The sequence below is a fragment of the Eptatretus burgeri genome, chromosome 7 (genome assembly GCF_056783735.1).
Source record: "Eptatretus burgeri isolate ZD-2024b chromosome 7, Ebu_testis_v1, whole genome shotgun sequence".
Classification (NCBI taxonomy): domain Eukaryota; kingdom Metazoa; phylum Chordata; class Myxini; order Myxiniformes; family Myxinidae; genus Eptatretus; species Eptatretus burgeri.
This window is the reverse complement of record NC_140967.1, coordinates 108,826,574-108,842,808: the sequence shown is the minus strand read 5'-3', so window position 1 is coordinate 108,842,808 and position 16,235 is coordinate 108,826,574. Positions and strand designations below refer to the sequence as shown.

General features: G+C 41.9%; 1 protein-coding gene across 1 annotated transcript in view; it reads left to right on the top strand.

Annotated features, from left to right (window-relative positions):
• The window catches only part of PIEZO2 (piezo type mechanosensitive ion channel component 2), a 343,960-nt gene that overhangs the window by 130,057 nt on the left and 197,668 nt on the right, over positions 1 to 16,235 (top strand). The window contains exons 15-20 of the mRNA XM_085890260.1: positions 3,609 to 3,796; positions 3,964 to 4,112; positions 9,501 to 9,674; positions 12,782 to 12,903; positions 13,731 to 13,891; positions 15,717 to 15,893. Coding sequence (XP_085746386.1) covers positions 3,609 to 3,796; positions 3,964 to 4,112; positions 9,501 to 9,674; positions 12,782 to 12,903; positions 13,731 to 13,891; positions 15,717 to 15,893 — 971 coding nt within the window. The remainder of the gene's footprint in view (positions 1 to 3,608; positions 3,797 to 3,963; positions 4,113 to 9,500; positions 9,675 to 12,781; positions 12,904 to 13,730; positions 13,892 to 15,716; positions 15,894 to 16,235) is intronic.

The window sequence follows — 16,235 nt, the reverse complement described above, 5'->3', positions numbered from 1 at the left end:
TGTCTTGGCCAGAACTTTTTTTGTTTTTTTACCATTTGAGTTTTTGTCATCAAATTTTCAACAAAGCGTTAGTACAAGAACACGGAGAAGGCTAATTAATAATATCAAAGGGCAATGTCACAGTAAGTACAAATGGGCCTTGTTGGGCCGACCACCGTGCAGTGCGAGATGGCCGAGTTTTGTAATCACTTCCGTGTCTCTTTACTTAACATTTCAGCTTTTGTAAACAAATTTTCAACAACCCTTTTTATGAGAATATGTAGAATACAAATCAATTAATTTTCTTTTTTTATTTATTTTTTATTATTATAATTAGTTTTTTTTTTAGCTGCTGTTTTCGTCAACTTGAGATTGAGTACAAAGCAGATGTGGATAGATTTTGCATTTGAAGATGTTTTTGAGGTTCTCCTTTGAATGGTTTCACTCATTACATTATCTGGGTTTTCTAAAACTCAAACACAAGCTGTTTGAGACTAAAGGCCCTGTCACACCTTGACGATTTAGCCAGCGTATGCCTGACGTATGCAAAATTTGGCTAAAACGCTGGCACACGTCGAATACGTTATGGGTAAGTTTGTACACATTAAGAGTACGCTGGCATACGTCGTAGTATGCTGGCTTTTTTTTTTCATAGTACGCTGGCATACATCTTTGTACGCCGAGGTGTTAGACAAATTTTCCATGCTTGAAATTTTTCAACGTATGTCAGCGTATGACTCACACGTTCCGCATAATGCTGGCCATAAGTTGTAGCCACGTTAGGCGATCGTTGATACACGTCGACACATGTTACTTGTACGTTACTCATAAGTCGAAACACGTCGAGGTAATGTTGAGCGTACCCGAAACTTATTTCTAACCTATGAGTAACGTGTTGTAGGCACGTTACGCAAATCGTTGACACACGTCGACACACGTTACTTGTACGTTACTCATAAGTTGAAACACGTCAAGGTAATGGTTAGCGTCAGTGTTCCAGACTCCCTGGTTTTTTTTTTTCTTTTTTCTTCGGTATGACGGTGATGTTGACAATTCAATTTCTAGTGCGGTTATAATATAATATAATTAATAGGCTGCCGCTCAACGATTTAAATCATAACCGCACAAGAAATCAAGGTGTCAACATCACCGTCATAGCGAAGAAAAAAAAATAAAAATAAAAAACAGGGAGTCTGGAACACTGACGCTAACCATTACATTGACGTGTTTTGACTTATGAGTTACGTACAAGTAACATGTGTCGACGTGTGTCAACGATCGCGTAGCGTGCCTACAACTTATGCCAGCGTATGCGGAACGTGTGTCATCTGCCGAGTACGTCGAGAAATTTTCAACATGCTGAAAATTTCTCGACATACTCGGCATATGACGACGTATGCCAGAAAACTACGACGTATGCCAGCGTGCTATTAACGTATACAAATCTTACACATAACGTATTCGACATGTGCCAGCTTGGTTCGGCAAATTTTTCATACGTCGGCATACGCTGGATAAAACGTCAAGGTGTGACAGCGGCTTCACACTTCGATGTCTAGTGCGGTTATGATTTGAATCATCGTCGAGCCGCAGCCTATGAATAGCCTACGCCACTGATCGTCAGTGATACGCTGCCGTGCGCAATGCATAACTTAGACTATCGTTGGGCATAGGTTGTGAACGCTGACAACATGCTCAGCATTCGTTGGTATAAGTTATCTATATGTGATTAAAACGTTCTGTGTACGTTAGTAATACGTTATGCATGCGCCAACACGTTATTATACGCCCAAAACTTAAAAAAAACATCAATAGTTCAGCGTAGGCCAGCTTTTTACATACATTTTGAGACCTTGCCATACGCTGGCTAAAACGTCACGGTGTGACAGCCCCTTAACACAGACTCTACATCCCCAAGGAAGCTGTGTGTTTGAGATTATATATATATATATATATATATATATATATATATATATATATATATATATATATATATATATATATATATATATATATATATATATATACACATGTTGTGGAAATGACTCGGAGGGTTAATAAATGCCAAATATCGCGTAGTTATTTAATTATTAAAATTTTAGGATAAGCAGAGAGGTAATTAAATGTGATATCAGTCATTCTCACGTCGGCAGACAGGTCAGTGTCCTCTCTGTCCTCAGCCATTCCCTTTCTGGTATTGCACCCTCTAACCTTACCTTGCGTTGTCCACCTACCTACCCTCCATGTTTCTTCATGGTGCATGTGGTGTGCTCATAACCCACTTCTGATCAAACTCCAAAATTCAGGCTCATTACTCACCTCCTCTTATGTATTCCTCTTTTCTCTCACCTATGGAACAAACTTCCTCATTCTGCAAAGTCCCATTCTTCCCTCCAGGGCTTCAAAATGGCTGTTCACCACCACCTTCGGTGATCCCCCAACCATACTCATGATACTTTCTAACCTCATTAACCCGCCCCAAGGCCACCCCTTCCTTTCTAGGTGTTCCCACCCTCCTTTCTGACTTCTGTTCCATTTCCGTTTCATCCCTGGTTTTCCCTTTCTCTTCTTGCTGCGTTTGAGCTTGTATCCCACTTCTTCGTCGCACGCGTCTCCTCCCTCCACCCCCCCACCCCCCTTCCCGGGTATCATTCTTGTCAAAAGCCTCGTCTTTGTACATCAACAAATTCTCCATTACAGTAACAGTGGTCATATTTTTATTGTGAATGTGAAATCGTCATCGTGCAGTAAAATGCTGGCCTGAGACAGTACTTCATGGTGTTAGTCACTTTGTAGTGTCTGTTTATGGTTTTCCTACATCAATAAAATTAAACCATTAACATCCCATCAGCCAGCTCCATGTCAGTAATCTTTCCAGCTGATTGCTGAACCTTGAAATTTATTTGTTTGGTCGTGGGGACCAAAATATCTTCATTTTTTTTTCCTATACTTCCAATGCCAACATCGATTCCTCCGTAATTTCACTTATCCAGCGATTTTGAAACATCATCTGTTGAGCACGTTCAACGTTCACTCGAATGGCGGAAGTTGGCTGCACGTGATAATTGAAGATCAATGTTGAACTCGCTGCACCACTTATGCAGAATAAGGTGAAGGACGTGGATGAGCACATTGTGCCGACTGTGTCGTTTTGCTTTCATCCGGTTAAATTTTGTGCTTCGTAATACCCTTCTGTTGCATCGCACACCTGACCCTATTGCATGAAAGAAAAACATTGTCTCGTGGATGAGTGAGATCTCGATTCATGTGCAACCGCTACCTTCATGGTGTTTTCCAGAATGTTCTTACCATCATTGATGTCATTTCCTGTAGATTTTTTTTTTCTCGAGGGATGCATCACTGCCTTAAATTTCAGCATCGAGTGATTATCTTCACTCGTTCGACGATGAAAAGTCCCATATTTTGTGGGTTCGTGTTTGCTCACTGTCAGAGAAAATCTCGAGTAACATGAAGCATGATTGTGGTTCACAAAGCATCTGGTATGACACCACCACTAAGGGACAGTCAGCCAGATCAGGAAGCCGCTGGAGCATCACTGAAGCTTTTGTATAGACCTTGTGCTGAGGATGTTGCCGCACTAACTTACATTTTACTTTTCCACGCAACAGAAGACCCAAGCACCGATGCAGGCAGTGATGTGATTCGCCTAATCGGAAGCATGGTGCGGGCGATGTTCATCAAGTACTGGATTTACATCTGCGGCGGAATGTTCTTCTTTGTGAGTCTGGAGGGACGACTGGTCACTTACAAGATCATCTACATGATGCTGTGTTTGTCTTGCGTTGCCTTATACCAGGTACGGTACAAACGTTCACCAAACGCTCTTTTATTTGCATCCGTTGACCCCATGCACGACAATATAGCCCAAAGACCTGGTTAGTCACCTGAGGTGCAGCCTCAGGTCAAGCTTAAGTCAATTTCGGATTTGCTTCCTTCATTTGACTTGGTACGGTGTTCCTACAGGTTCATTACCACTGGTGGAGGCGTATCTTGAAGTACTTCTGGATGGGTGTGGTTTGCTACACCATGCTCGTAACAGTCCTCATTTACACATACCAGTTTGAGTACTTCCCTGCTCTCTGGAAGAACATGACAGGACTCTCAGACACACAGTGAGTCTTTAACTTCAACTCACATTGCTGAGATGAGTTCCCTCCTTTTTTTTTTCTTTATTTTGGTTCTCGTTTTATATTTTTCTCTATTTTTTTGCCTCGGAATCACCTTTTATATCCGTATTGGAATGTGATGGGAGGATGTGTGTGCGTGTCCGTGTCTGTGTCCGTGTCCTTGTCCCCTCATGTTATAAGATGTCCACACAGAGTAAAAGTGCAGGGTGGATCAGCTTACAGTTGCACGTTGGTGCTTTCCACTCATTTCCTGCAAAATGAATAGAATAGGGAACGGTCGCATCTCAGCGACACCAACAATCAGCGTTGGCACAGAATGAACATCAACACTCATCCCGAAAACTCCAAAAACGCCCTAAGAGCCTATAGGAGGTCCTTCACACAGCCTGGCCATCCACTGATGATAAGGTCTTGAAGTTGATTCAGTTTGGAATCATGAAGAGTTTCTTATTGTAGCTGCGAAAACTTCTCAGAGGAGAAGTGGATGATGACAACACGGAAGTCCAAATCAAATTTAGTCGTATTGATTGGATGAAGAAGGCAGGATAAGCCATCGGCAAGCTCATTGTCTGCCCCAGGATGGTACTCCGTTGTAAAGTTATACCTTTGAAGACTGACAAGCATTTGTTGCAGTCTCCGTGGGGCAGTGATCAATGGCTTCTCAACGATCATCAACAATGGTTTATGATCTGTGAACACAATTAAACTGCACCCGTACAGGTAGGTATGGAAATGTTCTGTGCCAAACACGATAGAGAATAGCTCATGTTCAGTGCAAGCATAGCTTTGTTCAGTATCTGTTTGGGTTTCGCTTGCATCTGCCACTGGCCTTAACTGATTTCCATGCACCTGAACCAATGCTGCCCTGAGGCCCTAAAGACTGGAACCACATTTGAGGCAGACAGGCTCCTCTGGCTGATCGTCGTGAAGAAGAGAAGTTTCTGACACTTCCTTCTTCAGATGATCAAATGCAATTTGATGGTGCGGCTCCCATAGGAATTCAGAATCCTTTTTGAGAAGGTCTCCAAGAGTAGCAGATTTCACACTGAAACCCTTGATGGAGCGTGACAAATATGTCATGAAGCCGATGAAATGCTGTAGTTCGGCCTTGTTCTCAGGTTTTGGAATCGCGCTCAGGTCTTGAACCTTCTGCGAGCCAGGCCTGATCCCTTGTCTGCCATAAACATGACCGAAAGTGATGCTCCTCCTCAGTGGCACCGTAGATGGCAATGTCGTCTGCTATGCCAATCACACCACAGCTATTCTGGAGAATATGGTCCATTTCCATCTGGAAAATGTCCTGGCTTACACACAGTTCAAACAACAATCGTCGGAAGCAATACCGACCCGCTGGGTTTTGAAAAGTAAGTTGTTGTTCGCCATTGCTGTCAACTCTTACAGACCAATAACCTGACTTGACATCAAGTTTCAAAAAGTATTTCGTTCCTGCAAATTTATGATTGAGCTCTTCTGTTGTAGGTATTTTGTGGTATGGATGAACTCGGGCACGATGAAGATGTTTTGGGTCAAAACGAAAACGGATGTTGCTGTCATTTTGGGTTACGTACGTGAGAGAGCTGACCAATTCAGTCAGTCCCTGGATACACCGTATGACTCCCTGTCGAACCATGTCATAAAGTTCTGACGGAATTTTGTCCTTGTGAGCAATAGGGATTCTTTGTGGTGGATCAACATGCGGCGGGATGTTGAGGTACATGACAAGCCTGTGCATTGTGCAAAATTTGCCGATGTGGTCAAATTGTTGTGGATATGCATCCATGAGGTCCTTTTATTTACATTGTTGCAAACGGGTTGTTGGTTACTGCTTACTGAATAATGCAGCGTAACAACATGTAGATTATTCTCACATGATGGAAGACCAACAACTGCAGGACCACGGACATCCACACCAAAGAACATGTGCTGATCCACGGTGATCCGTTGTTGCTACTGGCAAAGTCTATGGTCCCAAAACACTTGATGTAGGTTCTGTTATATGCAGTTAGGATGTTGCATACTGCCTGAAGGGAGCCATTACAAGGTTCATCATTTGAATCCAGCATTTCAGGAAACGTGTTTGAAAAATACGCATGGGTAGTGTTTCCTTGTGTACCGGTGTCCACCTTCAGCTTAAAATAAGGAACACCCGGCTTGTTGTGTGGACTGAGATAAAGTTGCGATGTAAGCTTCCTTACAATGACCAGGTGTATTTACCAAGCTGAAAACCAGTGAATCAAATTATGACGCAGCATTGTCAGTGTCGTTGTTATTGTTGTTGTTGTTGTTGTTTGAAAACCTATGTTGCTGTTTCATGATAAGAGTCACGTATGCTGGTTTATGTTGTTCAATGGCTTGGAGAACACCATGAGTATCAGGAACCAAAAATATCGTACGTATAGTTGTTGGACCATATCTTGTTGTATGTTGAGGGTCAACACAAGCATATGATGTTCGGGGGTTCCGTCAAGCATTCCCTGTCGGGTGACAGCTGTTGGGTGCAGAATTTCTCGGTGCTTGGTAGCTGCAGGCATTTGATCGGAGTGTTGGGTCGTGGTTGTAGAAACTTAGAAGACAGGACTTGGTCCAATGGCCGAGTTCACCAGACAATCTGCATGCGTCGTTGTGAGCAGGACATCGATTGCGTGCTGGAGGGTGTGAGCTACAAAGGCTTTTGCATACGATGAGTCTCGGGCCAACAGCGGAGATGATCGCGTTGTCTGACATTTTATTTGAAACTTTATTTGCAAATTTGCATCAAGAGCAAAGGTCTTAAGTTTTGTTAGAAGCTCCTTTTGTAAGTCGTTAATTGGGGTACTTGCAATTATTTGCTCCAACAAGCGTTCATCTTCTTCTTGTCACCTCCGCCGCTGAAGGTGAAGGAGATTATGTTTTCATCCCTTTCTGTCTGTTTGTTTGTGTGCAGGATATCTCAAAAAGTTGAAGATGGATTCGGATGAAATTTTGTGAACAGGTTTGGTGTGTGACAAGGACGAATGGATTAGATTTTGGTGAAGATCCACACTCGGATCCGACGACTACAATTTTTAAAGTGATTATTCACCATTGAGAGATAGGACCAAAAACGATATATAGCACGATTTCTCAAAAAGTTGTGGATGGATTTCGACGAAACTTTGTTTTTTTTGTATGCAATGTCGAGGCTCATATGAGAGCGAACACACAGAAACGCACAACAAGGGGAGCAAGAGACAAGAGGGGCAGGAGAGGGAAGGAAAAAAAAACCAGTGGGGAACAGAGACATTAGGAGATCTGTGGAAGAGAGAGATGGATGGGGTGGGGTACACAGGGTAAACAAGATGGACACTACAGGAACTTTCATATCCTCACACGACAGGGAATTTCAGGAAGGAAAGCAGGGAAGTTGAAGTTGGTTGGTTTGTGGTGGACTTGGTGGACAGGTTGGGTGTGTGGCAAGGAAGAATTGATTCGATTTTGGTGAAGATCTGGACACGATAATTATTTGATTTTTTAAGTGATTATTCACCATTGAGAGATAGGACCAAAAACGATATAGTGATGATGCTACATCTCCTCTGAGAGAGACTCAGTATGGCATGATATTTCAAAAATACATGGGACCCAATATGTTCTTGTGGATCAGACATTGCGTGGCGGAGGTATGCGCTCTACAGAGTGCCCTTCTAGTTTGGAGATTAAATCACATTTTTGGAGAGAAGTTCGTAACGACTGATAAAATCATCCAACGACTCACCGACATTATGGCTGCAGTTGGAAAGCTTTGGTCGGCAGATCCTGAAGTTGTCTCCACTTGTTCCAGGAAGCAGTTGAAAAATATGCGTCGGTTGCTGCCATTGTTCATCTGTTAATGTCCATGTATTGTTCAGTGTGAGGTCTTCCTCTCCCACTTGAAGCAGGACCAGTGGCACCTGGTTGCTCTCTATAATGCTTCTAACTTGGAAATACATCTCCCATCACTCCCTAAACATCTTGATAGCCGCTGCTAAATTTAGGCCATGCAGTCCATGCAAGGAATTCCCACCAGGTCTGCCATTGTGAACAGCAAGCCATTGTGGGTGACAATGAGGTGATGAAAGGAGGCACAGGAAACACTGGCTTGTTGTTACCTTGACAGATTCCAAGATGTGCTGTATAAGCCACCATGTAAAGTCCTGATGTTAATGATGGAGAGGCAATGTTCGAAGAAAACGATCGCTTTTATTTCAGTACCGGAATCATCGCACACCAAGCAAAGCGAAGCCCCAGAATGCACCGTGCCCAAGTACTGTCCCTCCTTACCAAACCACACACCATCACTTCCTATACAACCTCTCCCTCCTTACAAAACCACACACCAGCACTTCCAGTCCAGTGAACACAAGGTAAAACTAGAATGGCACTCATTAGAGCGCATATCTCCACCAAGCTGAACAGTTTATGTTTTGTTTCTCACTGATGGTCTGGATCTGGATTCCGACCTAAACTAAAATCAAATCGGCTCGTTCTCATCACTGACCCAACTCATCCATGAGCGGTTTCTGAGAGAGACTCAAATGAGATTTGTTACTTGCATAGTCTGTGAGCATCAGCTGCCGCTGTATGGACATGTGGCTTGTTTTCCTGATGCTGATCCTGCTCACCAGATTCTCTCAGCGAGGGAGCATTGTGAGTGGAGGAGACCAATGGGCCGACCACGTTCCTCGTGGTTGCAGCAGGTTGATCGGCATCTCAAGGAGATGGGGATGGGCCAGACATCTGCCTGGGGGATGGCCAGACGGAGGCCCCTGGAGTACCGGCGGAAAGTGGACTCAGCGACGTGCTGCTCCGGCGCATGCTCCCATACCTGACCTGACCTGACCCAACTCATCCACCAAGTTGTCTCACAATCCATCCATAACTTTTTGAAATATCATGTTGTATATAACTTTTGGCCCCATCTTTTTATGGTGAAGAATCACTAAAAATGTTCAAACAACTCTTGTTTCCGGATCCGATTTCGAATCTTCACCAAAATCGAAGCAATTCTTACGTCTCACACTGCCGACCAGCCCACCAAGTTTCGTCTGAATCTGTACAGAACTTTTTGAGATATCCTGTTCACAGACAAACAGACAGGGATGAAAACATAACCTCTGCCCACCCACACCATGTTGGCAGTTTACAGCTGGGTCAGGATTCAAACCTAGGCGAGACAGCTCAGAGGAGAGTGTACATAACTGTGGGACATCTTGCCAGCTTCCACAATATGTTCATTCCAGTGTGCTATGAAATCTTATTTTTTTCTCCTTGTCACTCGATTCCCTTTCACAAACATCATCCCTGCTCCACCCCATCCCACCATTCCGACCTTCACTTCCTCCATCCCTTCATGGCCTGTCCCTATTCCCGTCACAGATTACGGGATCTTGGTCTGGAACAGTTCAGTGTCTCCAAGCTGTTTGCTCAGATTCTTATCCCCACGGCCTTCCTGCTGTGTTGCATTCTGCAGCTGCACTATTTCCATACTGACTTCCTTCACCTCACGGACCTCGATGATGTTGGAATCAAGACAGACAACATTATTTACAGGTGAAAAGTTTCACTATTGTCCAGAATTCAACAATCGACGCTCAAAACAAATCACCAAACATCCATTTACTTTACACTCAACAACAGCCATGAGATCATATCATCAAGTACTGATCAACCGAACCAAAAAGGACCAACAACCGGAAACCAGAACTTAATCCGGCACTCAACAACCTTCACCCAACAACAAACACCCAATCTAAAACATCCATCAACGCCATAACCATCACTCAACAGCACACAGAAAACAACCAGGAACCAACAACTCACATCGAACAACCTCCACCCCACACTTAACATGCAAACCTCATTACCCAGTGGTAATCAACAGACACTGAACATTCAATGCCCATCAAATAACAACCAACAACCATAACTTAATCCAGCACTCAACAACCTTCATACAACAACCAACACACAAAAACCAGCAGACCTTATGATCGTTACAAAAAAACGACATCATGCCGTGAACACTGAACTGCTTGGGTCATGACACTAAGTATTTGCTGCTTTGACCTTCTTATATCTTGTCTTCCTGCCTTTACTAACATTGTCCTTCATGTCTCTCTGTCGATGTATTTGTCCTTATTCTGTTGGTTTTTTCTCTACATACTTACAGCTTTCACAAAGTGAGCGGCAGAGTATATCTCATAGCGAATCGGTGGGTACATTACACCATTCATGTACCATACCACACTGAATATCACAACAGAATTACTTGTGGCACCACGTACAACCACTCAGCAACATTTGCAACCACAACAACCACACACACCACTGTGCCACTAGAGAATACAGGAATCTATGTGTTTATGTCACACCTCTTTAATATTATACATCACGAACATGTAAACTACTCTCCTCTCATATTCTACATCACAAACATGTAAACTACTCTCCTTTCTCATATTCAATAACATAAACATGTAAACTACTCTCCTCTCTCATAATCTACATCACGAACATGTAAACTACTCTCCTCTCTCATAATCCACATCACGAACATGTAAACTACTCTTCTCTCTCATATTCCACATCACGAACATGTAAACTACTCTCCTCTCTCATAATCCACATCACGAACATGTAAACTACTCTTCTCTCTCATATTCCACATCACGAACATGTAAACTACTCTCCTCTCTCATAATCCACATAACAAACATGTAAACTACTCTTCTCTCTCATATTCCACATAACAAACATGTAAACTACTCTCCTCTCATATTCTACATCACAAACATGTAAACTACTCTCCTCTCTCATAATCCACATAACAAACATGTAAACTACGCTCCTCCCATATTCTACAACACGAACATGTAAACTACTCTCCTCTCTCATAATCCACAGAACAAACATGTAAACTACGCTCCTCTCATATTCTACAACACGAACATGTAAACTACTCTCCTCTCTCATATTCTACATCACGAACATGTAAACTACTCTCCTCTCATATTCTACATCACAAACATGTAAACTACTCTCCTTTCTCGTATTCAATAACATAAACATGTAAACTACTCTCCTCTCTCATATTCTACATCACGAACATGTAAACTACTCTCCTCTCATATTCTACATCACGAACATGTAAACTAACTACTCTCCTCTCTCATAATCCACATCACGAACATGTAAACTACTCTCCTCTCTCATATTCCACGTCACAAACATGTAAACGACTCTCCTCTCTCATAATCCACATCACGAACATGTAAACTACTCTCCTCTCTCATATTCCACATCACAAACATGTAAACTACTCTCCTCTCTCATAATCCACATCACGAACATGTAAACTACTCTCCTCTCTCATATTCTACATCACGAACATGCAAACTACTCTCCTTTCTCATATTCAATAACATGAACATGTAAACTACTCTCCTCTCTCATAATCCACATCACGAACATGTAAACTACTTTCCTCTCATATTCTACATCACGAACATGTAAACTACTCTCCTCTCTCATATTCTATAACACGAACATGTAAACTACTCTCCTCTCTCATATTCTACATCACGAACATGCAAACTACTCTCCTTTCTCATATTCAATAACATGAACATGTAAACTACTCTCCTCTCTCATATTCTACATCACGAACATCAAAACGACTCTCTCTCATATTCAATAACATGAACATGTAAACTAACTACTCTCTCATATTCTACATCACGAACAGGTAAACGACTCTCCTCTCTCATATTCTATAACATGAACGTGTGAACTACTCTACTCTCATATTCAATAACATGAACATGTAAACTACTATCCTCTCTCATATTCTACATCACGAACATGTAAACTACTCTCCTCTCTCATATTCCACATCACAAACATGCAAACTACTCTCCTCTCTCATAATCCACATCACGAACATGTAAACAACTATCCTCTCATAATCTATAACACGAACATGTAAGCTACTTTCCTCTCATATTCTACATCACAAATATGTAAACTACTCTCCTCTCTCATTGTCTGACATGTATTTCATGATTGAGCTCGTAAAGATTGCTTCCTGCCCTTCAGCTGTTAAACTACATCTCTTGATCAGTTCAGTTTCACTGTTTCTTGGATAGATTTACCCAGCTCATGGCTTTCAAGGTCAAGGTAAACCAAATGATTATTTTATTATTAACGTTTGCAGTTTCCTCTCCAATGTTGTATTTCTCACTATTCTATGCTGTTTTGTCTGTTGTGTGGCTGTGTGCAATCAGTGTGAAACAAAATTTCCAAACACTACACCCTCAGTAAGTGTCAAACATGGCATGAAAATTCTTGCAAGATGCAAGAATCTTTTCATGCTCATCCCTACCATTTGGTTAATGCACGTCCCACATTGCCATCCCATCTCGATTGCCATTCACGAGGCTAGTTTGACATCATTTGTTAATGGGATAAGCAATCTGAGTAAAATTTGGAATTTATTCTTATTTACGACATGATGTCATCATTGATCTGGTGTCCAGCAGGTATTGCTGGCCCACAAGGCAAAATAATTTGTTTGATGATTTGAGCTCAAACATTAAAGTTTCAACATCCAAACTCTCAATTGGTGCCAATGACGTCAATCTCACCTTAAACCTTCACAGATTGGCGTCACAAGGCAACAGCCTTCCAGATATTAGCGCAGCCTCTTATCAGGGTGGATCAGTGGGTGCGAGCAATCCATGTTCCGAAAAGCAGGAAGAGACGGAGGACTCAGCGCAAGAGGGTAAGATGGAGCTGGAAACAGGACCCGTTGGTTTTCTTTCATCTTTTGTGTTCTTTGCTGTTTATTCCCTTGCTTTACAGACTATCTCAGGAACTGCACCTTTTATTCACATATACAGTATATCCAGGTTTCCATCAAAGGTATTGGATGGAAAAATTTCTTTGTTGAGGCCGAAGTGAACGAATTTGTTGTTCGATTGGTTTAACCGATCCTGCAGGAGCAAAACAATTCTTGACTCTGTCTTCTTCTTTCATATGCAGGACATTAGTGTGGGTTGCATAATTTGCTCGAGGTCCGAGTTGTGCCACTGTTTCAGTGCCCCTGGTAGGTTAGAACAGGAATTTATAATTTTTCCATGGTGCGGGTGACAGCTCGCCTGCTCTTCGTGAAGGACACAGTGGGATCTTTTCCGTCCACCAACGAATACTGACAGATTAGATGGGATAACTGGCTTAACTTCCATCCGAGGGACGGCATTCTTGTCCTGCATGTGAAACTCCAGGATGAGAGTTTAGAACTGGGTCAGGATTCGAACCAGATAAGCAATGGATTTTGTGAAATGCTGGTCGATAAGAGTATGTTTACCTTTGTGGGAAATGAGATGTTTCTGACATTTCAAGCAATACCCCTCCATCAGAGGAAAATATAAAAGTCTGTTTCTCCTAATTTAGTTTGGTAACACAAACTTATAAATTTCTCCTCTTTTAAGTCCAGAACTCAGTTTTAAATAGATCTCTTTTAATGCTATAACACAATCTTGTAAATGTCTCTCCTCTTTCATGTTTTGTAACACTATGGTGTTGGATTTATTTGTTGTCTTGCTCTAGAGGAGAAGAACAAGTGGACATTGGTTATTGACCGGCTTACTGTTCTTATCCTCAAGTTCTTTGACACCCTTCATCGTATTCAAGTGCTGTGTTGGCGCCTTCTGGAACTGCACATCATCAAGATTGTTGCGTTCTCGATCATCTGGATTGTCCTTAAGGAGGTTGGGAGAAACTATCTTTTATAAGGGCCATCTTCGTCTGTCCTTCGTAAAAAAAACAAAAACTTTTATTCTCACTCCATTATATTTTCCTTTGAATGCAATGGGCAGATTCCTCGTGTCTGAATTGTATGCATTTCTTCATCGGTTTTAACGGGGTTTGTTTTTCTCTCACTGACTTCAATTCTTCCACTATTGGTCTTTTTAATGTCCAGCCTTCTTATTCATTCATTTGTTTTTCTGTCTTTCTCTTTGTTGTGCACTTTACCTGAAACTCGTTACCCTTTTTACGTTTTCAGCTGTTATCTTATCTCTTATCCTTTCAACTTCATATCCATCACCACTTAGATTATTTTCACTCTTTACTTTCTTTTTGTAGAAAGAAAATAAACTAGATATCTGCGATCACCAAGTGGTAGCCAAGAGTAAGCCTCCCCCGGTTTACCCTTGGTGATCGCCCGCGACTTACCTTTGGCCCACTATCCAATGATGACCATATTTTTTTTTTCCGGACCACAACATGACCTTGACCATCAACATTTAGGGATATAGTGTAAATTTAAAAAAACGTGTTCCCATCTGCAATTCATCCATAACTCGACATCATGAAAATCAGAGGAATATGATTCAAGTTATGATGAAAAAGTTGTTTCTTGTAAATTTGATCATTATTCGAAAAAAAAAAATAGTTCAAGGACACTAATCACATATCAGGTGCACAATTTCAATCCAGTTACACTATTGTGATGCAAGAATATCTTGGAAGGCCAAGTGGTCTTTGAGATTCCTCATTGGCAAAACTGAGTGATGACAAATATAAAACTCATTGTTTTTTTTGGTTTTTTTTATAGGTGGCCATTTGACCTTAATCTTTAACCTGAAGGGGTGTGATGTAAATTAAATGTAAATGCGCCTTTCTCTAGGCTATTTCGAGAGGGCAATTTCATTCTGATCTGACAAACATTAGTCACCCGTTTTTGTAAAAAAAAAAGTCTATAATTAGGTCACGACCTTAAAAAATGAGGACGAGGTCAAAAATCATGTCAACCCCGCATACTTTATATTCACGTTACTGATTCACGTTATATTCACGTTTGTGTCCAACGAGCGGTTGCAGAGAGAGACTCGGATGAGATTTGTTACCTGCATAGTCCGTGAGCGTCAGTTGCGGCTGTATGGACATGTGGCTCGTTTTCCTGACTCTGATCCTGCTCACCAGATTCTCTCAGCGAGGGAGTCTCATGAGTGGAGGAGGCCAGTGGGTCGACCACGTGCCTCATGGTTGCAACAGGTTGACCATCATCTCAAGGAGATGGGGATGGGCCTGGCATCTGCCTGGGGGATGGCCAGACGGAGGCCCCTGGAGTACCGGCCGAAAGTGGACGCAGCGACGTGCTGTTCTGGCACATGCTCCCATACCTGACCTGACCTGACGTTACTGATGCAAATTTTCATTCCGAAAGTCCCAGCCGGATCCGAGATATAGCTCGGAAATTGATACAATTTGGAAATTGGGAGTGTCGGAAGAAAAAGAAAAAAAGAAAAATGGTGGTTAGTCGAATAAATTCTGGGGCATCATTAAAAATCGTGGGCACGAATTGTGGAAAGAAACCCGACAACAGCAAAAAGCCTTCTATCCCATAGTGGGAGGCTAAAATATTAAGCAATTTAATGTGATTTTATTTTAAAGCAACAAACGTTAAATTCACACTTCATGGAGCTAAATGAATTTGTTTTTCACATTTGTGAATCATGAACTTTCTTTTCTTCCCTTTTTTGTCGAATTTCATCTCTCTTTTAAATATCACTCTTTTTTTCCCCCCTGCAGGTGTCTCTCCTCAACTACCCTTTCATCATCTTGTGGTCATTTGCATTGCCTTTCCCATCTCTTCGACCCCTCGCCTCCAGCATCTGCACCGTTTGGACATGTGTAGTGATCATTTGCAAAATGATCTACCAGTTGGATACCATTGAACCTTTGGCCTACTCTAGCAACTGCACGATGGTTGGTCTAATTCCACCATTCTTATCTAATCGTCATTGATATTATTGCAGTTTCATCGAGCGTAAAGTTTATTGAAGGTTTGGAGTCATCACTGGGATTCAGGGTACCCGAAAGGTATTACCACAAACGTGTCCAGACTTCTGGAAGAAATGTTCAGTCAGGATTATCGTAGGTGTTCACAAATTAGGAAATCTATAAAGGTTAATTATTATTGACCTTGATGCCAATTCTCTGGATCTTTCATTGCATCAATCAGTGACTTGTCCAATTAAAAGCATTGCCTGAAAACCTCAGTGGTTTATCAAGTTCGTTCTCATATTCTCTAGTCTTGTTTTATCATCC